Source organism: Staurois parvus, unplaced genomic scaffold (genome assembly GCF_062004578.1).
Source record: "Staurois parvus isolate SC_StPar_1 unplaced genomic scaffold, SC_StPar_1.0 ptg000004l, whole genome shotgun sequence".
Lineage (NCBI taxonomy): Eukaryota > Metazoa > Chordata > Amphibia > Anura > Ranidae > Staurois > Staurois parvus.
This window is the reverse complement of record NW_028317800.1, coordinates 125,497-152,607: the sequence shown is the minus strand read 5'-3', so window position 1 is coordinate 152,607 and position 27,111 is coordinate 125,497. Positions and strand designations below refer to the sequence as shown.

Here is a 27,111-nt window from a genome sequence, read left to right as displayed (position 1 = left end):
AAAGCAAACAGGAAGTTTACATAGCCCTCTTTAGTGTGTAAATGCCTCTATCCAGGGGACCAAGTTTAATTTCTGCCTGCTGCCCTGTTCCTCTGCTATCTGCATGAGTCCCTTCTGACCAATTTTCCTGACATCAAGAGGAAAAAAAAAAAAAAGGATTACAGGGGAAGGACATCCAGCACACAGCCTGTGATTGACAGCCTTAGCTATGTTCCCGTGCGAAGGAGTGTGTCTCTTCCCTCCGATCAGCTCTCCCCACAGAGCTCTGCAGAGTGTACTTTCAGCTCTCCACCACCCTTTTTTTTTTTTCTCCTAACAGCTCAAATACGCTTCAGAAATTCTGGACTTTGAATAGGCTGTAGAGAGGCGAGGGCTGCAAATACAGGTGCAACGTATGTAGGAGGATCTGTTTCAACTTCACGTGTTAGCTGAGGCCAGCCACTTAACTGGGTATACGTAAGGGTTTACAACCACTTTAAAGCCATTTATTCAGTATGGTAGTAAAGCTACTAACACTTTTAGTAGCAGATGTCAGCAATGAGAGCTTAAAGCTTTCCTAAATAAGTCCACAATGGCATCTCCTATACTTAAATTCCAGATGAAAATGCATCAAGATGATAACGCTACATGTGCCGTTACTGGCTGGTAAGATGATGTGGAGAGGAAAACATTACCTGGCTGTAGCTTTTATACTTTCATAGTCCCTCAACTTTAAGGGCTTTTTTTGCATCATGAGGTGCACCCTAGCGCAATGATGCTATCCAGACAAAGCAGCAGTTAGAGGGTTGAGATAAACTATTGAAAGTGGTATTAAACTCAAACATGTAAAAACCGCTGACAGGCAGAATTTTTATGACAGAAAACAAAAGATCCTAATGCGCTCTCCTGTTATAATTGCTTCCCCCTTCCTGTCAGTGGTAATGTACACTGAGCCAAGCACGCACACCTGCTCTGTGCTGCAATGAAGTGAGTCCACGCATGCATGGGAGCAATGCTATTGCATCCCAGTTATTGAAGAGGCTAAAAAGAGTGAAATTGGAAGGATGATCGGAAGAAGTTGGGAGTGCCTGAGCACTGACAGCCCACCGCTGGAGGGCATCCTTTGACAGGTAAGTCTTCCATATTGTGCTCGCATGGCGATGGCATGCATACCAAAACAGTATGACATAAACCAGCAGAGAGCTCATTTAAAAAAAAATAATTTCAAGGAGTTTAATACTGCTTTAACCACCTGCCCTCCAGAGGATTTACGCCCCTTCCTGACCAGGCCATTTATTTTGCGATACGGCGCCGCATTACTTTAACTGAAAATTGTACGGTCATGCAACGGTGTACATAAATTAAATTTGTCTTTTTCCCACAAATAAGAGCTTTCTTTTGGTGGTATTTGATCACCTCTGTCTTTTTTGTTTATAGCGCAAAAAATAAAAAATTCAGACAATTAAAAAAAAAACAAAAAAAAACACCCCAAAAACAGTATTTTTGACTTTTTGCTATAAAACCAATCCAATAAAACATTTTTTAAAAAAATCAAATTTCTTCATAAAGTTAGGCCAAAATTTATTCTGTTACATTTCATTGCTAAAAAACCAAAAAAATCTCAGCACATAAAAATTAATTGGTTTACATGAAAATTATAGTCTACAAAAGGCGGTATAAATACTGGAATTTTTTTTACACTAGTAATGGCGGCGATCAGCGACTTATATCGGGACTGCGGCGGGCATTCTGACACTGGGTGGGAACTGACTGCCACTGACATCCCCAGTGACACGAATACAGTGATCAATGCTAATAAAAAACACTGACACTGTACTAATGACACTGGGCAGGAAGGTGTTAACATCTAGAGCAATCAAAGTGTCAACTGTGTGCTGTGTTTCGACTTTAAAAAAAAACAAACTTATGCAGGCCATAGATGGGTCGAAAATTGGCTGATTTTTCTTTAAAAAAAACGAAAAAATCGGTCGTTAAAGCAACGGTTAACAAAAAAAAAAAAAACGGCCGATTTTCATCCCGTCTAGAGCCGGCAAAAAGTGTCCCTGCAGAGAGCTCCGCTATTTCTTTGACAGTTCCTTGACATTTATAGCGGTTGCAACAATGTATCTATTTGTATCCATTTAGGATACAGATGGTTTTATTCGGAAACAAATAGATACATTGTTGCAACCTCTATAAATGTCAAGGAACTGTCAAAGAAATAGCGGAGCTGTCTGCAGGGACACTTTTTGCCGGACTGGAATTCCTCTTCATCTTCATCCTCATCCTCTTCACCTTCATCCTCCTCTTCACCTTCATCCTCCTCCTCTTCTTCATCCTCCTCCTCTTCTTCTTCATCCTCCTCCTCTTCTTCTTCATCCTCCTCTTCTTCTTCATCCTCCTCTTCTTCTTCTTTTTGTCTTCCTCTTGCAGGTCACTGCTCATGCGCAGATTTTTTTATCGGTAAAAGATCGGCCGATTTGCCCATCATTGCCGTGAAAATCGGCTGATTTTTTTCCAACTTTACCGATAAAAAAAAATCTGCCAAAATACCGAAAAACGGCCAAACATTTAGCCCACTAACGATCCGAAAATCAGCCGATTTTATTTTTGGCCGAAAAAAATCGGCCGATTTTCGACCCATCTATGGCCTGCATTAGAAGTAACCTTTGGGAATGCCAGTATCTTATAACTAATAAGGAAATGTACTTTTTTTTTTCTTTTTTTTTGCAACAGAATCAAAAGGATGTCAACAGTCTAACACAATTACAAAAGTTTCTGTAATTACCAATCATGTGTACAAACTAACAGAGGTTATCATTATAACGCTGGCGATAATACCGTTACAGGGTCCTTTAATCAATTGGTAGGCAAGCAAAGCTAGAATATATAGTTGTTTACCTGCTGGGTCCCAAGTTAAATTATGTGCAACAGAATCCAATACTATGTGGCCACTCTTCTGCCACTGTGTGCGACTTCCCTAAAAAAAAAAGTAAATGTGGATTCATCAAGGTTGTAACACAAAGAAAACAAACATATCTTGCACATTTCTCTGTATCTGCAGTGGAACACCCATCAAAAAGCTTTGTAATTTTAGGAAAGTGGGAAAAAGAGCAAAGAATAATGCCAGATTTAGGAATACCTGTAGCTACAATCTTATTTTAGCTGTAGATTTATGCAATTTAAAATTAAGCAAATGGGTTCTCCCGCAGCACACAGCTTGCTAAGGGGGCATTTGGAGCACAGGACAGCGCAGGTGGGGGACCGCAAAAGAAACACAAAGCAGGTAAGTACAAACATCTTTATTTTAGGGAAAACAAAAATTATAATTTTTAACGTGGTTCAAAAGGATCATTTATAGATTAAAGGACTCATGCTGAGGTATAGCAATGGGTAGACTAAAGACTAATAATAAAAAAGCAAAGGGTGTCTAGTATGCAATAAGAGCCTTATTGCTGAAAAGTGTAAGTACACTTTTGCAGCCAAATTGGGTTAACACCTACTTTATATTTGTTACATGTTTTCATTAACATAGTATAATGGATAAACGGATGGATGGACAGTTGGCAACCCTGTTTTTAATATAAATAACCCTGTCTGTACTGTGTTTGCAGTTCTTCATTATCAGCTGTAAACTAAATTTGAACACTATCTGTTCTAGCAAACAGTTACAAATTTACAAACTGCCCTCCACCAATGGGCATCTAAGGGCGTCAGGCGTTTTCCTTTTTTTTTTTTACTTCCTCTAAACTCCCCTGCATGTTAGCAATTTAGCAGAGTTTTGTGGCAGGAGAGTTTAGTGGCAGAAAAGCAAAACAAAACAAAAAAAAAAACAAAAAAAACACTTCCAGTGTGTCCAGGAGCAGCAGTGTTTCGGCAGAAAAAATGCTTGATTCTCTTAAACATGCCCAAACGCTAGACGCGGTTTGCACTTGAGCGTTCATTTATTTCAGTGGCCAGAATAAATTATCTATTCTAGCCAATTAAATTAACTAACGCCCAAATGCTTGACATGGGTAAATGTGTAAACGCAGTACACACTTTCACAAGTGTCAGGTGTGTTTTGGGCTAAAAAGCTACTGCCAGGAGGAGGTTTCTAGGGGAGTTTAAAAAAAAATGTCAGTGTGCATGAGGCCTAAAATTTAAGAAATAGGTTTTTGGATTTTTTTTGTATTCTGTGTGGAGGGGAACAGAAAACAAAACATATGGTGGGGTTTTCTCAAAATTTGACAATTGGATTTTTTCTACATACTTCCCTGTAAAATCCTCTTCGTGGAGTACATCACAGGACACAGAGCAGGCTATAATCATTACTATCTGGGTTATGCGCCACCTATAGGTAAATGGATACTGGCAGACCAAACAGGTAGTCCCCCTATATAACCCCTCCACTACATCAAGCGCCTCAGTTTTGTAGCAAGCAATGAAATACCAGAAGAGAGGTGGGACCTATGTGTCCCGTGGTGTGCTCCAAGAAATGGATTTTAATACTCGAAGGGAGGGAGACTCACAGAAACCGCCATCAGACATATTGTGTCGCTCGTAACAAAAAAAAAAAAAAAAAAAACACTGACCAAAGGCCGCATTCCTCTGCAGCCCTAACATCCACCTGGTAGAACCTTGTGAATGTACGTACAGAAGACCAAATGGCGGCTTCACAAACCTGGGCCAATGACGAAACCGCCCATGAGGCTCCTGCACCTCTGGTAGAGTGCACCCTAGCTCAAAAGGCCAAACCGAAGACTTGAATGATTAACGGACAGATCCAACGAGAAATAGTTGATTTAGATGCTGCTTGCCCTTTCCTGGGCCCTTCCGGTAACACAAATAAGGATTTGGATCTTCTGATCTGTGCTGACATTTTCAGATAGATCCTCAGGACTCTTGCTACATCCAAAGAATGAATGAATCTCTCTGCTGCAGAACAAGGATTCGGTAAACAAGGAGGGTAGGACAATGTTCTGGTTCAAATGAAAGCTAGAAACCACTTTAAGCAAGAAAGATGGATGAGGGCACAACACCCCCCTTATCCTGGTGTACTACTGCTTGTGCTTTATCGACTGCAAAGCACAAGGTGCAGGGTAAATCTGCCACCTCCTCCTCTGCAACTTCTCTCTGAACAGAAAAATTCCTAACCAACCTTTTTATATGGTACTACTGCAGGGACTGACAAACGGCAATTGCCACTATAGCAGGTTGCACCGCAGAAGCAGCCAGAGCAAAAGAAGCTTTTAGTATTTACTCCAACTTCTTATCCACTGGGTCTTTAAATACCTGGGCATTGTCTACTAGACAGGTTCAATTCCTATTCAGAGAGGAGACAGCAGCATCAACAACTGGCATGCTCCATTTCTTATCAAATTTCTCTTCCATATAATACAAGATGGAAAGCCTCTAGGGAGGGACAAGATTCTATCTGGATGATCCCAATCAACATAAACAACCTTCTATAAGAGAGGGTGCAATTAGAAGGTATGAACATTCTACAGAGGCCGCAGTAAACCCAAAAAGAGGAGTAGGAGGCTTCCACAACCTCCAATGGAGGCAATTAAAATCTTGCACGTACCAACAATCTTTCTCAAGGCGAAGCTGAACATGCCAGGACCTCATCAGGCATGGACTCCCCTGAAGCGGAGTCTTCTGCTTGACCCTCCTCCAACTCTTCAACAGCTACTTCCTCTACATCCTCAACCCATTCCATCTCTAAAACAGGAGGATCAGGGGGAAGGGGACCTTTTTTTGCTTTTTCCCCGCCTACATAACCAAGGCAATCATCCCAGCGATTTTATCCACTAAGCCAGCCAATGCTCACGCTAAATCATCTTTGTAACATAGGATGAGACAAACGCATTGGCAGTAGCCACAATTCAAGATAAGCACAGTGGCTCAGATTGTCCAGCCGCCTCTGGTCTTTCAGAAGTTATCACAGGGGAACCCCAACTAGAATCCTCAGAACCTGTCTGCGATGCACATGTGTCCCTTCCTGCTGTACCTCCCCCACACAGCTTTCTGGAAGACATTGCTTACTCAAAGTGTACTGAAATGCAACTGGGGCTTGTGATCAAAACAAAACACTGAGCCTACCAGCACAGCATCTTACTATGCAACTGTAATCCACCAAGCAGCAACTATCACAGCTTAAATAACAAGATATAACACTTAATCCAGTACATATTGGCAGACTGTACTACACAACACCCAAAGGACTCACGGGCCTGAATGGATAGCCTGCTGTGTGTCTCTTGCCACAGCTAAACAGGAGATCCACATGGAGCACTGCTTCCCTAAGTAACATGGCTGCCCGTGGCTTCTGGGCCCTACTGTGAGGACCACACGCGCCCTGTGCTTCAGAAAGCGGCCTAAAAAAATCAGGAAGACCGCCTCATGGATTAACTGTTTGTCCATCTTCACCAGATGGAATCAGCACACACAGACCATGTAAGATGGTCATACAAAGAGCCCCGATGGCCCTAGTGGCCATATAACATAGGACACAGAGGCTGTGGTTAACTGGCTTTTCATAAGTGTTACCGCTGTGACTGCATAGAAGAAAAGTGGTGATTGTAATACACATACACTATATTGCCAAATGTATTGGGACACCCCTCCAAATTCAGGATTCAGGAGTTCCAATCACCTCCATGGCCACAGGTGTATAAAATCAAGCACCTAGGCATGCAGACTGCTTCTACAAACATTTGTGAAAGAACGGGTCGCTCTCAGGAACTCAATGAATTTATGTATGGTACCGTGATAGGTTGCCACCTGTGCAATGAGTCCATCCGTGAAATTTCCTTGCTACTAAATATTCCACGATCAACTGTTAATGGTATTATAACAAAGTGGAAGCAACTGGGAACAGCAGCAACTCAGCCACGAAGTGGTAGGCTACATAAAGTGACAGAGCGGGGTCAGCGCATGCTGAAGCGCACAGAAGTCACCGTCTGCAGCGTCAATAGCTAAAGACATCCAAACTTCATGTGGCCTTCAGATTAGCACAAAACAGTTTGTAGAGATTTCATGAAATGGGTTTCCATGGCCGAGCAGCTGCATCCAAGCCTTACATCACCAAGTGCAATGCAATGCACTGGATGCAGTGGCGTAAAGCACACTGCCACTAGACTCTAGAGCAGTGGAGACGTGTTGTCTGGAGTGACGAATCATACTTCTCTGTCTGGCAATCTGATGGATGTGTCTGGGTTTGGCGGTTGCCAGGAGAACAGTACTTGCCTGACTGCTTTGTGCCAAGTGTAAAGTTTGGTGAAGGGGGGATTATGGTGTGGGACTGTTTTTCAGGGGTTGGGCTTGGCCCTTTAGTTCCAGTAAAGGGAACTGAACTGAAGGCATCAACATACCAAGACATTTTGGACAATTTCATGCTCTCAACTTCGTGGGAATGGTTTGGGGATGGCCCCTTCCTGTTCCAACATGACTGCACACCAGTGCACAAAGCAAGGTCCATAAAGACATGAATGAGAAAGTTTGGGGTGGAGGAACGTGACTGGCCTGCACAGAGTCCTGACCTCAACCCAACAGAACACCTTTGGGATGAATTTGAGCAGAGACTGCGAGCCAGAACCTCATCCGACATTAGTGCCTGACCAGACAAACGCGCTCCTAGAAGAATGGTCAAACGTTCCCATAGACACACTCCTAAGCCTTGTGGACAGCCTTTCCAGTAGAGTTGAAGCTGTTGTAGCTGCAAAGGGTGGGCCAACGCAATATTGAACCCTACAGACTAAGACTGTGATGCCATTAAAGTTCATGTGCGTGTAAAGGCAGGCGTCCCAATACTTTTGGCAATATAGTGTATATGGTCAACAATGACAATGCCCCTCAAAGAATGTATTTAAAATACATCTTTCTCCCTTTTTTTTTTTTTTTCTTTTTTGAGAAAACCAGGGAGTCCCACTTAACAATCCTGCCACATGGTTCTGTCAATAACCAGAGACCCAATCTTCACTCATCATGGCGGGCCATGTCACCTGAGGACCTTCAAGGACTGGGTCCCCCCTAAGTCATGGGGGTTCACTCCCTTGGACCCATACAGCACCCTGCCAGAAATGCCTTGGTTGTTTAGAAAATGCACATAGTTCTTTAACGCAGGGTCCAGCGCCAAAAAGGTCACATTACAGGCAAAACCTTGTTGACTCCTTCCACACGAGGCTCAGGTACCATTAATCTTAGGGATCAGCCATCAAAATTGATCCATACGAACTGGTTGCAGTGCATTTCCAAATGTAGTACTTTTGGTGCGGTGCAGTGCGTTTTGAGCCCATTCAAAATGAATGGCCTAAAAATGCATCGCACAGGAATGTGTGGCGCTTTCCTGTGAAATTCCTAGTGTGAACCAGCCCTTAGTTGGTAAATCGTTTACACCCACTGCAAGAGTAGCTTTGGCTGTTTGAAACCATGGAAAGTGAGGACCATGCCCTTCAGTTTATTACTCACCTATAGCCAGTTACTAAACAAAACTACTTTCCCTGTGGTATTACTATTGCTGTTCTACCTATATATCAAGGTAACGCTTCTAAAATAATCAGAACTGTTGATATTCACTTACAAGATCTTAAAGACAATGAATATAGAAACATGGAGTATGAAATGCTTACTTGTAACTGTGAGCTTTTTTGTTTCAACAGATTCACAGGTTCAAAGATGCAAATCACATTGCCATAGGAAGCCGCAATCTAGAAACAAAGTCAAGAAGTCAGCATGAGGCCACTCAGATGTTTTCTGCCAACATTTAACAAGATAGACAACTTTTCTGTTAAGCTGGCCATAGACCAGTATTTTTTTTCCGATCAGATTTCTGTATCTACACAAACAAGGTGGATGAAGGATTCCCCTCGCCCCCACCCACTGTGACATTTTACTTTATCGGCAGGACGCCGCTGTCAGAATTCACTGAGCAGCGTCTGCAGCCACTGATCAACAGAAGTTTTCTATCATGTAATCTGATCAACTTATGTTGAGCAGGGATGACCACACACTGATTGTCCCTGGTGAACTGGCAGAATTTTGATCTATGACCAGTTTACAGTGGTTCTATTAGCTAAACAAACCACTTCCATATTTATCTTCAACATAAGCATGTGCATGTACACTACTCAAAAAAAATAAACATATCTTAACATATCTGAGTTTAACAACGTGGGGGAAGAAGGATGTTGTGTTTTGCTGTAAGTCTACTTTACATTTGAAAATAAAATGTTTTATTCATTATTACTTTATGCCATCTGATTACATATACTGTATAGTTTATATTTAAGATTTTTTTTTCTATTGATTGATAAGCATAATATCAATCACATTTTGGCTTCCAGCTTAACAGTGTGTTTGATATTCACATATTAGTTGATTTTAAAATAAGTTGTTTTCCATTTAATATTTATTTTCTGAGAAGGTCCCACTAAGGTAAATTTAATATAAAGACCTAGGGGAACTGTACTGCATATATTCATTGTCTCCTTTGAGGCAACAAATTATGCCTCTTTTGGATTATCCAAACATTTTCTCTTACTTATTCTATTTTCTCTCCTTTCTGTCTCATGTTTCATTGTGCTGTTTCATTCAGACATTAAAATGTCCCATTAAGTTCACAAATGTTTCACCAATGTCAGGAGTTTAAGTGTACCACAGTCAATGTATTGCTACATTTTGTTATATATTAATGTATCTGCTAATGAAATAAACAGAAATTGGGCAGATACGCTTGTATGTTTCTGCACTTTCAGATTCTTTAATGGATAACTCCATTTTAACATACACTGCTGAAAAAAATTAAAGGGACACTATGAAAACACATCAGATCTCAATGGGGAAAAATATCATGCTGGATATCTATACAGATATGGATTAGGTAATATGTTAGGAATGCAAGGATGCCCCATCGTTTGATGGAAATTAAAATTATCAACCTACAGGAGGACTGAATTCAAAGACACCCTGAAAATCAAAGTGAAAAATTGATGCAGCAGGCTAGTCCATTTTGCTGAAATTTTAATGCAGCAACTCAGAATTGTACTCAGTAGTTTGTATGGCCTACACTTGCTTGTATGCATGCCTGACAACGTCGGGACATGCTCCTAATGAGACAATGCTTGGTGTCCTGGGGTATTTCCTCCCAGGCCTGGACCAGGGCATCACTGAGCTCCTGGAGAGTCTGAGATGCAACCTGGCAGCGTTGAATGGACTGAAACATGATATCCCAGAGGTGTTCTATTAGATTTAGGTCAGGCAAGCGTGGGGGCCATTCAATGGTATCAATGCTTTCATCCTCCAGGAACTGCCTGCATACGCTCACCACATGAGGCCAGGCATTGTTGAGCACCAGGAGAAACCCAGGACCCATTGCACTAGAGTAGGGTCTGACAATGAGTCCAAGGATTTCATCCCAATACCTAATGGCAGTCAGGGTGCCATTATCTAGTCTGTAGAGGCCTGTGCATCCCTCCATGGATATGGCTCCCCTCACCATCACTGAGCCACCACCAAAAAGGTCATGCTGAACGATGTTACAGGCAGCATAATGTTTTCCACGGCTTCTCCAGACCTTTTCACGTTTGTCACATGTGCTCAGGGTGAACCTGCTCTCATCTGTGAAACGCACAGGATGCCAGTGGCGGACCTGCCAATTCTGGTGTTCAGTGGCAAATGCCAAATCAAGCTCAATGGTACTGGGAAGTTAGAACAGGGCCCATTAGAGGACATTGGGCCCTTTGGTCACCCTCGAAGTCTGTTTCTGATTGTTTGGTCAGAGACATTTACATCAGTGGCCAGCTGGAGGTTATTATGCAGGGCTCTGGCAGTGCTCATCCTGTTCCTCCTTGCACGATGCAGATACTGGTCCTGCTGATGGGTTAAAGACCTTCTACGGCCCTCCTAGAGTAACTGTCTGTCTCCTGGAATCTCCTCCATGCTCTTGAGACTGTGCTGGGAGACACAGCAAACTTTCTGGCAATGGCACGTATTGATGTGCCATCCTGAAGGAGTTGGACTGCCTGTGCAACCTCTGTAAGGTCCAAGTATCACCTCATGCTACCAGTAGTGACACTGACCCTAGCCAAATGCAAAACTAGTAAAAAACAGAAAAGATGAATAGGGAAAAATATCAGTGGCCTCCACCTGTAAAACCATTCCTGTTTTGGGGGTCATCTCATTGTTGCCCATCTGTTACTAATTTCATTAACCCAAAAGCAGGTGAACAACTCCCTCTGCTACTTAACTGACCAGATCAATATCCCAGGAGTTTAATTGACTTGATGCTATACTCTGATTAAAAAGTGTTCCTTTAATTTTTTGGTGTGTGTGCGTGTGTGCGTGCGCGCGCGCCAGGACAGCCGGTGGGGGACCAGAGGATTGGGACTGTTCTTTGAAAAACCATTACACAAAGCACTTAAAATCACCTTAAAGGCACTGGACAGAGAAAACTGAAGCCTCAGAGTGGGTGACCATGGTCGAAGAATAAAACGTTCTGTACTATACTATTAAGATACATACATTTTTCACATTTTAAACACTACAAGAGCACTTTCATAGTGCCACACTGTGGTTTGGCTGCAGCACGGGTGCTGAGCAGTGTTTCCTCTGTTTTCGTGCAGGTTACACAAGCTATAGGCGTCTATTAGATTGGGTGTTTTTGGTGTATTTTCTGAAAGCACACCAAAAGTCCTGCATGCTTTTTCTTTGGTGTGCTTTCAGAAAATGCACTAAAAATCCCCAGTCTAATAAAAGTATATAAGACAACACTGGTAATCAGCACAAAAACTGAGGGTACACTGCGCTGCATCCGCTTCAACGCACATGCAGAAAAACCTTGTTGGGGTTATAATGCAGCAAAGCATATCAAAACAAGTGTCACAAATGCACAGAAAGTGTTAAGATTTAAAAAAAAAAAAAAAAAGTAAGTTGTGTGAATGGTGCTGACCATTTTTTTAGGACCCCTCCTAACCTGCAAACTCACTCTTAAGAATTTGCCACAGAGGTGGGCTATGATTTTTTGAAAGGGAACACAGGCCAGTGCTTGGAACAGTAAAATAGCAGACAAAGCAGGGTGGATAAAAATCAATGATTAAAAAAAAAAAAAAAAAAAAAATCTGATTTTTTTTATTTAAATCGGATTTTTTTTTATTTAAATCGGATTTTTTTGAATAAAATGCTTTTGGAGGAAAATATATTACCATCCAAAGGTTATTCCATCATGAAATAAAGATTTGTTTTTTAATTATGTAGAATAAGGCTGTATATGTTTAATTTTTTTGGTAAATAAATTCCATTAATCCATTCACAATGTCATGCTCTTCCAGAGGTTTTTGTAAGATTATTGGGCAGTTTCTCTGCCTACAAGATATTATCACAGATGCTTGGTTTACTTTTGCAGTTCTCAAAACTGAATTTGACTCAGCGGAGATCACATGCCTCTTCTTCACAGCAAAAATGTTATAACATGAACAGAGTTAAGAAAAAGACCTTAATCCTAACTTCTACAAACCTATGAATACAGAATAAACCCCTTCAGTGCTAAATTTCAAGAAGTTCAGTGAATAGAATAGAAACAATATTTTTCTGATTGTTTGGAGTAGAATAGATCTGCACAAGAAGAAAGTGAAACTAAGTGTGAGGAGGAAGGGGCTGACAGTCTAAGTTTCTTAAAATATATATATTTTGTTTAGCCAAATTAGTTAACAAACATGGATGTTTGTTTAAGCAAATAACATATGCTGGAATGTTATTGTTTCAGATGAATAAATCTATTTAAATTGTTATTATTAAGGTAATGATTATTTTTCTCCTTCCTAAATACAACAGAAAAGTTGTCCAAATATGAATGATTAACCTATTAAACTGGGGATAAAAAAACTAATATGAAAAGTTATTCTAAAAATCTTCATCTACTTGCATATTAAAGTTATACCAGCAAGAATTAGTCTATGTAGAAAACTAGGATTTAAATCAAGCCTTACTGACTAGTGATTTAAATCGTGATTTAAATCAGTTTGATTTAAATCAAATCCACCCTGAGACAAAGTGTGAGGTTCCATTATACTGTCACATTTCTTTTCTCACATATTCAAACAGTATGAAATGTCATGAATCAGTTCACATACCATCTCTTTCCCATTTCATCTAGAAGATGCCATGCCAATGCACAGTTCGAGTGGCGTTCTGGAGTCACTGCTGGAAAAGATGGCTGGGCATGATACAGCGTGTACCTAAGGTTTTATTTTGGTTAATTTAAAATAAGCAAAACAGGTTCACGCAGCCAGTGAGGAAGTGAAAAGGGAGCATGGCTCACTTTTGTACTCAGACTCTGCAGAAGCTAATTAAATTCATCCCAACTATCTTCGAAGCAGACAAGGGCAAGGTGCTATACACAGAGATTGGCAATAAGGTAGTGGATTTTATACTTGGGAAGAAAACCATCCTCCGAAACTGTTCTCATATGTGGAGTATAGGATATACGTCTGGCTTCTCTAAAACAGTGCAGGGAAGGCAACACTAGGCATTAGGGACATGTCTCTAAAATGTTTTTTTTCGATTGCTGAAAGGACTGGTCTTGTGCAGGGAGGATCGAAGGGTCAGGTGAGTATATCTTCTGGTGTCCTCTCCCCTAGAACAAAATGAGCATTTGACCTACTGCACAAGCCAAAAAATATTTTCCTGGAGTTCTGCTTTAGTCCTATAATCCTACAAATGCAACACAAACGCATGCATTGCACGCAGTTGTAGGGCATTTGCAGTACTTCCTCATTTGCTTGAATAGCATTTGGTAGGCTTGTTGCCCGTGAAGTGTGACATGTCAGGATAATTTTTGCAGTGGGCACGAAGAAATGCAACTGAGGCATTTAAACAACACCGTCCACTGCCACTGCAACTTAAGGGGGGAGGCCCCCAACCACAGTTCTAATCGCTCCCTATGAGTACTAGGGATCTTATTGTTAATGTTTCTGACCATTGCCAACTATGAGCTGCTAAGCAAGTTGACTAATTCTTAATTTATTTTGTTTTTCTAGGTTTTATGTCAGAGAAATGAGTACCCATTGGGTGTTAACTGTTTCGTAAAGAAATGATTGCTGGTTTTCACACTGTGGAAATGCTTTGAGGTCAGTTCAGAAGCATGATCATGTGAGCAATGCGGAAACACAGTATCAGATAAAGAGTAAATAAAGACATCTATACAAAATGGCTCAAAATGATCTACTATTCCAAAACAGACTGTACCAGGGGCGGACTGACCATTTGGAAACTCGGCCCGGGGTCAGTAGGGGGCCCCATGAGATGCCCCTGGTACCTTTTTCATAGGCTTTTTTGAGTTTGGGCAAGGACACAGGGGCCCCACGAGTTGTCAGTCCGCCCCTGGACTGTACCAATAAGTTTACAATTTTCCACAAAGGATACTTATAACTGGTCACAGCTTGTGTTATGTGGCATATCTTGGATTTACTCAATTGTATTAAATAATGTAAAATCATGCAACAGATAACAGCAATATGGAACATTCCTACCCTGCCCTGTTGCATAGAACAGTCCACGCAGCCAACCAGAACATTTCCATGCTGAACTCCAGGAATCACTTGTAGCCTCTCAAAATCACTTCCGAGAATCACCACGTCACACCCAGATGCATAAGCCTGCGGAAAAGAAAAAAAACATATTGCACAAATTAAATGAAGCAATTTTTTTGTTGCGATTTGGCACACATGGCCTTCAGCCTTCAAAAAGTCAGTGCGTACAGCAAGATTCTACCAAGCAATTGGAAAGCACATTTCCAAGAGCTAATTTAAGAATTTGAAATACATCTCAATGTGGGTGCTGGCCATTACTTTAAACAAGATGATACTTCAGCAAGTTTAGAACTATTCAACATGAGCTGAAAGCATGTTGTAGCCTGGTAGCAACTTTATTTTTAAAGTGACAACCAGGACTCCTATTATGGTTTGTTTCAACATCAAAGGGGAGCCAAGATTCATTCAAGCTTCAATTCACTTTGTAAAACAAATTGATGAGGCCCTGGGCTTACGATACTAATGCGTGGAATGACACTCTCTCTATGGGTACTATTTTGTGCAGCAGTAACAAGGAAGGGCCCAACTCAACACACAACCAAGCTAGAAGACTCCTGGATTTAAGATATGTTAAAGTGGTTCTAAAGCCAGGACATTTTTTATCCGTAATGCATTCCTGGCATTAAGGTAACAAATGTCCCAGTAGCAGTATCACCCTTTAACTCCCCAAATACTTACGAGTCTTCACTAGATTCAGCACTCTGCTCATCTGTAATTGCTCTCTCTTCTCTCTCCCTGCATTCACAGGACAGAAAAGCAACAGTGGAAGCCATTGGTTCCTGTTGCTGTCAATCAAATCCCATAAGCAGAGAATAGGGGACAGGGGTTGAGCAGCACTGTGTGTATCTGTGGAAGCAGACAGCCCCACTCCAGTGAACCCACATATCTCTGCTCCCATAGCAAGCAGCTTGCTATGATGGCAGACATGTAGAAGGGGAGTGGGCTGGCAGGGTACTGAACAATAGGAGAATCTGGGCCGCTGTGTTCAATTAAATTTCATAGACCAGGTACGTAAACATGTTTATTATTTAAACATTAAGAAAAAAATACAAACTTTACAATTGCTTTAATTTAATGTACTGTAAATCTGGTTAAGTTAGGGGAACTTTGAGAATGGCTTTACCTTTACATCATGCTTAAACCTTTTTAACTGCCTGCTGTACACATTATCCTTAGGCCATATGCACACTAGGTGTTTAGCATCCAATATCAGCATTTTGGTGGGCCAAGGAGGCACAGGTGAAGCGAGCATTCCCACTGTCTGAAGCCTGTCAATGTACTTCATACCGAAGTAAGATGGGATTAGACAGAACTGACCGCTGTACCAAATGGGACTCACTGTGACGAACGCGTTGCCTGACCCCAGCCCTTCTCACCAACTCATGACGAAGGCCCAGTCAATCTCACACCGTGCTGTCACTTGCGTAACAAGGCCACTTTTAGCTGTACCCTGCACAGAGATTTTCCAGCTCGCGGGACTACAATCTATGTGTCAGCAGCCTGAGAGCGATTGTCACTGGGTTAATTACGCAATTAACCCTTCAAACTCTAAACTGCCACCAGATAGCTTTGGGACTATCAACCCTTCACAATGTTAGCAAAGAACAAATGTGAATAAACGTCAAACAAGCACACACTGTCACCACAGACAGGTATATTTAAAGCTTTTAATGCAAACTAAAGAATCCCTGTCTCTGGAAGAGTGCTACTGTATATAATAATCCTTTGGAGATAGTTTTAACACTTTTCAAAATAGGGTTTATGGTGCAATGATAAAATATTTACAGAAAAGGATGTTACCAAGACATAAAAAGAACAATAATGCAACAGAGAGATAAGAAGGCAGAATACTTGCAAAGTCCTTGGTTTTAGCCAATTTTTCAAGCAAAAACATTGTCTTGGCTCTCAAGTCCATTAAGATGTTCTTTGGTTGATGTTAAACGAGAGCTCTCTTACTAGATCCAGTCAGTCTCTTTCTATGATATCAAAGTGGTGTTGCCCGAGAACAACTGACCAATCATCCATTTAGGGGATGGGTGCTAGTAGGTCACCAAATTTATGACCAAGTCCCAACTACAGTTTCATACTAATATTAACAACTTCCAATATGTGCAGGTTGTATTCTAACAACTGGCAGATTATTATTCAGAATTATATTTTGAACCCAAGGATACCAAATACAGCGTACCTTTGTCACCCAGAAGGGAGGAGACTGCTTTCTCCCCTTTCCTATGTGCTAACATAGTCATGTATGACCTTGATTTGTTCGGTACGATATTCCGTATTCAAATATATACCTAATATTAATGTGCCCTGTTCCTGTTGAATTCTATGAATTGTATGTTGAATAGACGTTTTATGGCACACTCTGCATTCTCAGAGCCTCAATGGCCTTACAGGTCATGTGTGACTGCTTGACTGAGTTATTGCTTTATGATAGGGCAGAGGAAACAGACATCCTGTCAAAACTAATTAGTTGTTTACAGCTTGCAGTCAGGCCTAGGCTCTGGTGCCTATTGTGTTTTAATTAGGATAAGAGGCTCTTTTAAAGTTCATTAAGTACTCATGCACACAACATTTTTACAGCTGCGGTTTGTTTTTTCTACAGCCAGTAAACTCCCCAGCATGTTATATGTGTCCATGCACACAGACTGTAATCAGCATTTTTTGGCTGGAAAAAAAACCCAGAACTAGTGCATTTCTAGAGGAGTTTTTTAGCTGTAAAAAATGCTCTAATTCAGAAAAACGCAGCAAATTGCAGCAAACCAGCGTTTGACTTTTTTTGAGCAACAATATTTTTTTTGATAAAAAAAAAACACAGTAAAAACTGCAAACGTGAAAAAACGTGGCAAAACGTTGTTTAACGCTAATGCAAAAATGCTGAAAAACTAACGTTTTTACCATGACTTTACACAGCTAAGATTACCAGTGTTATTAAAATGCCCAGTGTGCATGGAGCCTAAAAGTTATAGCTACAAATTACAGGTTGTAGGAGATGGGGAGGAAGATCATTGCTCATGAAAAACAAAAACGGTTGCCGTGTACAGGTTCCATGTTCCTATTGCACACAATCGTTACACTCGCGTTTAGGGCTCTGTGTTTTCAGGGACCAAATCTGCTACCTTTATCTCGTCCATCATTTCCCACGCACCCCGTAATGTGACTAATATAACATTCAATTCTAGTAAACTGCACTTCACCGTTTCTCTCAGGCAGTGTTACAGTCTACAAGATGAAGAGTAGGTATTGTGTAGAAAACAGAATTTTTTATTACCAAGAAAAACAAAATCAAAAGGGAAAGTAAAATATTTCTTCCCATCTGGAAAATGCTTATGAAATCTTCTCACATAAAAAAGGCACAGCAGGGGAAATAATTGCAGAGGTACAGGGGTTAGAAAAAAAAATGGAAAAACACTACATGAATTGCAGGTGTGAAAGTGATGACGTTTCGCATTGGAAGTCGAAGTGAAGTAAAATTCTTTTGCTTCCACTGTGTTATGAGACACCTTGCTAACAGGTGGGAAGTCTGTTCTCTCCCCACCCCACCTCCCTGCAATCTTCTGGGACACATCACAGGTCTCACAAGACTGTGGGCTCACTTACAACTGCATGCGCAGCTGGCTGAGAAGCCACAAGCTGCCACAGCCGGGTGCCCACACTTAAGATGCTTGGGGACCTGTCAGAAAATGGCTCCGGTGAGCACAGCACTGGATCCCGGAACAGGTGAATGCCTGTTTATTAAAGATTAAAAGTCTGCAACTACAGTTTTTGTACCTGATGACTTAATTTTCAGAAATTATGACTGGAGCTCCTCTTTAAAAAAAATAGTTCTGTCATGCCACTCAGATACAGTCAGGGGCTGAGGTATAATTAGTGCCCCTTTATATCAGTGTCCCAAGTTCACATCAGGAGTTCTCCTTCACAGCAGAAGTCCCCCATTCTTCACGGTCCACTCTTCAAATCAGGTGTCCCCCTGACATCTGGAGGTCCCTACTTAGCATCAGGAGTCCTCCTTTAAAATCAGAGTTTCCCTTCACATCAGCAGTGGCCATTTCAATCAGGAACCCCCTTTTGCTTCAGGAGTCTCCCTTTACATGAGAGGTCATCCCTTCACATCAGCAGTGGCCCTTTACATCAGGAGTCACCCTTAAATCATCAGGAGCCTCCTTACATAAAGGAAAAATAAATATATATATTTATTTTTTGTACATACCGTCACCACTGCAAGTGACATTGTACTGCTGTGGCCATGTGCAAAGCCTGAATGCTCTGATATCACTATATATCAGTGCCATCAGCCATTATCTCTGGTATCTGGCACAACAGTGCAAGGTCACCAGACCAGTGTTGCCAGCCAGTATCCTTAATCACCGGCACACCAGTCACAGTGCCCCTAATCACCAGCACACCAGCTATAATGTCTCTGATCACTGCCACACCAATGCAGTGTTGCCTCTGCCTGCACTAACCCTGGCCTGTTTATTGACCAAATTTCTACTGCTTCCTGGACTGATCCTTTGCCTGTTTGCTGACCATGTCTCTGACTGAGGCCTGAACTGAACCATCTGCACATCCCGATGTTCCTGCATGACATCAGGCCAGTGAACATGGCATTCCTGGGGGCAGTCATGTACCAGTAAGCTACCAGTAGTAAATGGGACTGCTATAGGTGACGTTACACTACAGTATATTCCCTGACCACTTGTATAGAGGTGACCGTTTCGAAACACTGGCTTTGACACAATTGGTCGATTTGTGTGATATACAAGATACAGTGTATATAACAATGAGTACAGAAAGTGAAAAAGTCTCACATGTGATATCACCATACACGGGAGGAGTAGTAAAATGTGTTTTGGGATGAAATTTTAATTTTATTTCCAGATTTTTCAAATACTAGTGGCAATTAAAATTAAGTCTTCAAAAGATTAACTATACCTCTTAAAATACCTTGAAGTGATTACTCTCTAAAATGTGGTCATTTTGTGGAGGTTTCTACTGTCCTAGTGCTCCAGGACCTCCAAAAATGTGATACGTAGTCAGGAAATTAGATGCATTATTTATGCAACCAAAACGCTTAAAGGTGCTTCCTTGGACTTTGGTCCCGTCTATATGGCTTGGCTGTGAAAAAGTCTCACACATGATATTACCATACATGGGAGGAGTAGCAGAATGTATTTTAGGGTGTAATTCTATGTACAAAACCAAAAAGTGAAATGGCGCAAATAAATAAATATACATCTGCAAGCTGCAGCACAAAATGTACAGGATAATGTACATACAAATAGCTCAATAATTACCAATGTGCCACGCTAATTGAAATGAAGTGCAATACACATAATTAAATAAAAGTGAATCAAATAAACAGTCTGTGCAAATAGTGTGAATGATATCAAAGTCCAGCACCAAAAAAAGAAAAAAATACATAATTAAAATTGTATCAAATGGGATCTCAGTGTGTCACAACTTCCCTCATTGACAAAACACACCATGTGTCTTGGCACCCAGTGAAGATGTCAGCTTACCCAGAGATGTGCAACTCTCTATCATGAAGAAGTCAGAAACCGCTTGTGTGGAACAAACTACCTCTGCTGTAAACCAAATCGGCACTCGTTTTCTGCAAACAGATCCACCACAACTTATGGTCTAGGGAATAAAAAAAATAGAGCACCAAGCTTGCATAGTGTAAAATCCTTGAGGATGATTTATTACATGTAAAACCATGTAGTTACATATAATAAATCATCCTCATGGATTTTACACATGTGGTATCGCCATACTCGGCAGACACAGCAGAATGTGTTTTAGAGTGCAATTCTAAGTATGCTGTCTGCGAGAAATAACTTGTTAAAAGTAGCAATTACGTAACAAAAAAATTTTTTTTTCATTTCTTCATTTTCCAAAAAATTGTGACTAAAAAAGTCACAACTTAAAAAAATTCACCATGCCTCTTGCTAAATATCGTGGACTATCTACTTTCCAAAAAGGGTCATTTGGGGAATATTTGTACTGTCCTGCCATTTTAAGGCCTCAAGAACAGTGATAGGCCATTAGTACATCAGTACTGATTAATTTTCAAATATATACCATAGTTTGTCCAAACTTGCCTAACCATGCTGAAAAAACATTCCCCCCCCCCCCTCTAAATCATGAACTGTGAATTAACCACATTTTTTGGAAAGCGGAGTTAAATTTCACTTGCCACACCGAGGCCTGATTACTGCCAGACCTGTTGGATCAAGAAATAGAATCTGTCTGAAGCCATGAAGCATGCTAAAAGAGCTAAAAAATCAGCACACTGTGCCGCAATCTAAAGAAATTCAAGAACGGATGTTAAGCAAAGTAACTGATATGTATCAGTCTGGAAAGCGTTACAAGCATTTCATAAAAAGATCATGCCAACAGTCAAACATGGTGGTGGTAACATGATGTTCTGGGGCTGATTTGCAGCTTCAGAACCTGGATGACTTGCCATAACTGATGGAACTATGAATTCTGTGCTCTACCAGAAAATCCTGAAGGAGAATGTCCGGCCACCAGTTCATGACTTAAGCTCAAGCGCACTTGGGTTATGCAGCAGGACAATGATCCAAAAACACACCAGCAAGACAACTTCTAAATGGCTCAAAACAAAATTAAGATTTTGGAGTGACCTAGTCAAAGCGCAGACTTAAAGAAGATTGATATGCTGTGGCATGACCTTAAACAGGCGGCCGTTCATGCTCAAAACCCCTCCAATGTGGCTGAATTAAAACAATTCTACAAAGAAGAGTGGGCCATTTCCAACAGCAGTCCTACTGAAGGCACAGCCGTTTGTGTGCACTAAGAGAAATATTATTTATGTACCAATCCTAGAGCATTGCACAATTTCCTTTTTTTAAACTTTCATAAGGTTCTAAAATGGCTGCAGTGAGGTTTTACGCTGAATAAAATACTGCATTCTGACCCCATCCTACCACTGCAGCAAAGTGGTGGAAATTCACCTAACGGCAAAAAAGGCTTTGTGTTATGCCTTGTGTTGGAACTACATTCAACCATTGTTTTGCTACCTAAGCATTAGTTTCCCCTGTGTGGGGGGTGCCTCAGCGTTACTGAGGCACTAGTGCCTCTATAGAAAGTGGCTATGGGGCAAAGCACTGCAGAGAAGGAGTCAAAAGCACTAATGGGGGACCCAAGAAGGAAAGGTTTGTAGCCACTCTGTGCAATTCTCTGTGATCAGGAAAGTATAAAGCTGCTTGTTGTAAAAAAAAAAAAAAAAAAAAAGTATATAAGCATTTACAATCAATCACTTTCAGATAACATTTTTTAGGCAGTTACAACAACTTTTTTCTTTTTGAGATACAGGTTTTACATAAATGAATAAAAGCTGACTATCTTAAGCACCCCTGTAAGTGTTAAATGGCTTGCCTCAAAACTATAACTGCTTGCTGGACAGCTTGGTCTGTTAAAAAGAAATCTAATGCAATCACCACATCTAAGAAATTGTAAGCTGCAATATACCGTATATACTCGAGTATAAGCCGAGAATTTCAGCACATTTTTTGTGCTGAAAAACGCCCCCCTCGGCTTATACTCGAGTCAACATCTGCAGATAGTGGGGCGCGCCCCCCCCTGGCTCCGTCAAGGGGGGCGCGTACAGGGGTGGGCAGAGGGCTGCTGTCTCTTACCTGGCTCCGGTCCCACGATGATCCATCCAGGAAGCGCTGCTCCTTCCGTCACTCCGGCCACTCCCTCACTCCTGCCGCTCGGCTCCGCCTCCTCACCGGTGATTGGCCACCAGAACTGTAGCTCAGGAAAGGTACACAGGTGGCCAATCACGGGCGAGGAGGCGGAGCATTGCGGACCCGCGAAAATCGAGTGAGGGAAAAGCCGGTAAGTGTGCAGTGCAGAGGTGCTGCTGCAACCACATATGCTGGCTGCAGCAGCACCATACTGCAACAGGGGTCAGCAAGTGTCATTGGTGTCAGTGGGAGGAATAGTGCCGCATCATTGGTGTCACTGATACTAATGATGGGGCATTATTCCTGCCACTGACACCAACGATGGGGCACTATTCCTCCCACTGACACCAACGATGGGGCACTATTCCTCCCACTGACACCAACGATGGGGCACTATTCCTCCCACTGACACCAACGATGGGGCACTATTCCTCCCACTGACACCAATGATGGGGCACTATTCCTCCCACTGACACCAATGATGGGGCACTATTCCTCCCACTGATACCAACGATGGGGCATTATTCCTCTCACTGACACCAACGATGGGGCACTATTCCTCCCAGTGATACCAATGATGAGGCACTATTCCTCCCACTGACACCAACGATGGGGCACTATTCCTCCCACTGACACCAATGATGGGGCACTATTCCTCCCACTGACACCAATTTTTTACATTGACTAGTAGGTGCCTCATTTCCCACCCTCAGCTTATACTCGAGTCAATAGTTTTTCCCAGTTTTTTGTGGTAAAATTAGGTACCTCGGCTTATATTCGGGTCGGCTTATACTCGAGTATATACGGTAATACATTTTTGTTTTTGGGTCTAATACTCCTTTAACTACATATCGAGTCTGATTTTTTTTTTGCTGGCCACAGCAACCAGATATCCATTCAGCCTTATTACACTTATAGGTAGCAAAGAAGAGATTTTTCAGCAAGAACTTTGATAAATAAGATGAAGTATGAGGGAAAACTGCATTTTAAAACCAGCTATTAGATGTGCAATGCCCCAAACATACATTTGACTGCCACTTCTCTCTTGGAATGTTGGCTAAACAACTCCTTTGTGTGCATTTATATATACACCTCCAGAAGAGGAGACAGAACCAGTCAAATGCACTCGAACAAGATTTAACTGATCTTTCTGCTGCTCCTAAAGAATTGCTGTGGGGAGAACTCGTGTGTATTTTTTCCATTTATGTTCTTTTGGCTGTGGCTCCTGTGATCAGCCAAATGTCTCAGGAGTATGCAACATCAGGGCTTATAACAGCCACAGATTTAAAAAAAAAAAAATTCAAATCAGTTAAGATTTCATTCTAGTACAATTACTGGCAGAGCATACATGATTAAACTATGGGGCATGGTAATGATGACACTAAAATGACAAGTTGAAATTACTATTATGAAAACCACCTTTGCACTGTTTCGATCAAAGCTGAAAATCAACCTATTGTTACTTCCAAGCTTTACTGCTTAGTCTAAGAAGGGAACAACCCAAAAGCTTGTTCTGAAAATTTATTGGTAATGCAAATAAAACAAAACGGTCACAAACAGTACTTTTGCTGCAACTGCACTAATATAAAGCTTACTTGAGGTCACTGTAACCATAAGAGGGCAAAAACAAAATTACTCCAAGAACCAAAAAAGGAAGCCTAGGGGCTGCTCTTATGATAATAACCTGACCATTACTAGGCTGCCTGTGAATGAAGAGGAATTGCAAGTAGTTTCCTTTAGGGGGAAAACAATATATCTCCCTCCGTCTGCATAAAATTTCATGCAAAGTTTAAAAGTAAAAAGAACATAAAGGGACGAGCCATAGCTGATCTGAACCAATCATTTCCTGCTAAACTCCACAGCAAAGTTGCTAAGGAAACAGCAAGAAATTCATAGAGATCTCTATCGATATTCCCAGAATTGAGTCAAAGGGTACTTTAAAGAGAAACTACACTGAATCTGAGCACCACAAACAAAAAAGGCAAGTTTATTCATTTTTAACATTCAAAGCAAACTCACCCATCCACCCATGTCTCTATGCTTTATTTTGCTGAAAAATCACTTTATAAAACACCCCCTAGCATTTCTGGTCATGACCATCTTGAATAAGGAAGATTTCTTATGTAGCACTTAGTTCCTGGAATCCATTGGCCCTTAGCTAAGTCATGCAGGCTGGAAGGTGTGCTTAGCTGAGAAAGCCCCCTCCTCCCCTCCTGAAGACTTGTGGGATGTATGACATCATTTGTTTAGGCCTGGAACCATGAAGTAACTGAGGAAATGTAAAATAAAAGTAGAAAAGTACAGTAAATACAATATACTTTCCTACATATCTACTGTTAGCAGCATAAGGATAACAAATATTCAATGTTGATTAGGAAGGTGAAGTTTCAGTTCAATTAAGGACTTTAAGGAAACTGCTCAACAATTTTTTAAAATTTTTTTTCAAAAAAAAAAAAAGAAAGGGAAAAATGCAATATAAAATAAAGTAAAAAAAAAAAGTCTGTTTGTAAGACATGCACTCCTGGAAGCAGTTTGTGACTTGCAAACCTTTTGGGTTACACATTATGGGGCCACTTTAAAATACCTAAACAACAAGTAGAGAAAATCATAAGAAAACATCACAATTAAAAAACCTGAATAATAATTATGCAAAAAAACTCCACAGTTCTCTACATTTTGCTGTGCAGTTACAGTGCAATAAATTTGCTATGTGGTGACTTAGACTTGGTATTTTGTGAATGACATCCTAATGATTCTTATTAGCCCTACAGATTTATGCTATACCACATGCTGAGTATACTAAAAATAGGTCATGAAATTTACTAGTGTAGGCAGTATTTAGAACCGCATGAACACATACAGCTTGTGCAGACCCTATTCAAGATAAAAAGGACACTGATAACTGCCTGCAGCAGCAATGACTGTAGTTTGAGCACATCTTTAGGATTCAAAATTTTACCCATAAAAATGGTTCAATATCTATTTTTAGCAACAGCATCAATAAGAAAAAAAATCTCTGGACTGATAACAGTTAACTAACTGTAATTTTATAAAAAAAAAAAAAAAAAAAGGATAAAATCAATAGAACTGGCAGATAGTCCAGAGTTTGTTTCTGTACTTGTGCTACACAGAGGAAAGTCACGCAGATGAACAGGAATTTTCTGACAATAGTCTTCTGTCTGTTCAGAATGTATACAGTACACAAAAGTCTCAAGTAGAACCTGGACTTCCTGTTCCAGCACAGTCAGACCTTTAATGAGTCAGTGTACCAGGTAAAGCCATACAAAACCTCTGCATGGAACAAAATTGCCCCCCTTTACTTCTCCATGCTATTTTTAGCCTGTCAAAATATTTTAGGCTTGTTGTGGGTTTAAACAATTTTATTTATGAATGCAAACATCTCTTCAGAAATGCCAACTTGGTAAAGAATACTTGACAAACGATAATTTACACAGTAGAAATGGGTATTCAGATAAGAAAATATGGAATTATATGTAAACCCTCACCTTGTAAAAGAACCAATACAGTTTAAAATAAAGACAGGTAAAACAATTGTGCATACCTATAAAAAATATAAATACACTTTCCCCCCCTTATTTTTTTTTTAATAAGTGATCACATACCCTTTGTTCTCAGCTGCATAGAGATGTGAGGGAGGAGAAAGAGCAGTACACAGAACCCTTTGTTCTCAGCTGCCTAGAGAGGCGAGGGAGGAGAAACAGCAGTACACTGAACTTCCCAGTGAAAGGCTCTGCAGGGAAGGGGGTGGGAGCGTGTCAGCAGAAGTCTGATCATCGAAGGATAGCTAGAGAACTGACCACATGGTGCAATTATGCCTATTGTGCTCGGTTTTTAATAGGGAAGCAGAGGGACTGGCAGGAACACCAGGGAGAACAAGATCCTTTTCCTTCCAAGTACATGATACAGCATGCCCATATCCAGAATATGAAATGTTGGGTTTATATATTCTTTAAATAGACAGATAAAATATTTCTATGTCAAGTGAGAAAGAGGTAAGGTCAAAGAACAGCGTTTAAATAAAAAAACAAAAACAAACAGCTTACAACATGGAAAACTTTATTTTGTGATTGTAGACCCACAAGCACAAGGCTGCTGATCAAGGCTGGCAATGCAGCCTTCAAAATTCAGTAAGTTCATCAGGGACCAGCTGAATTTCAGTTAGTGTTTGTCAGCTCCTCACTGTTGAAGGAACATGCTGGAACATTGTTTTTGGTATATTCTGACATGGGCATCAGTGGGTGTTCCTTTCTTCATCCAGCCTGCTGGCCGAAATTAAAAAAAAAAAAAAAAAAAGTGTATGGCCAGCTTTACATAAATGGTGGTTATTCATTTAGCAGTATTTGGCCTATCCCCAAACATGAAATAGCCATCTGAAGAAACACATCTTCAGCAGCACATTTTGCTTTTGCTCTTAAAAAGGAATATTCTTTGTACAAAAGGTCTGTACTGCATAGGAATACATGGCTGATCGTGAGTAAATAAAAAAAAAAAAAAAAAAAGAAGGACAGTAACCTGGCCTTTCTAGTCCTCCTAAACTATATTTCAATAGAAAATCACCAATCCATCTCCTTACTCACCCTACTCCAAGCCTTGGCTATGTTTAGATACTTTCAATCTGCAATCCTCTTCAACACCGGCCACACTTGCACAGTGAGCACCTATAGATTTTTAGATATCCATCTCCTAAAACTAAAGATAAAGCTGTACACAAATCTATAAATCAGAAAGTAGCTGTCAGCATTCTCATCAGAATAGGTCCAATGAGCAGGGAAAAGACCCAGGAAAGAGTAATGCTAAACCAAGAAATAGCAGTGTGGTCTTTC

The 27,111-nt window shown here is 40.8% G+C and overlaps 1 protein-coding gene across 2 annotated transcripts in view; it reads right to left on the bottom strand.

Moving 5' to 3' along the window:
* Positions 1-27,111, bottom strand: part of DMXL1 (Dmx like 1) — a 222,789-nt gene that overhangs the window by 161,124 nt on the left and 34,554 nt on the right. For both annotated transcript variants that reach the window (XM_089673106.1, XM_089673173.1), the window contains exons 2-4: positions 14,487-14,612; positions 8,592-8,669; positions 2,881-2,959 (exon numbers count right to left, since the gene is read on the bottom strand). In XM_089673106.1, coding sequence (XP_089529232.1) covers positions 2,881-2,959; positions 8,592-8,669; positions 14,487-14,612 — 283 coding nt within the window. The remainder of the gene's footprint in view (positions 1-2,880; positions 2,960-8,591; positions 8,670-14,486; positions 14,613-27,111) is intronic.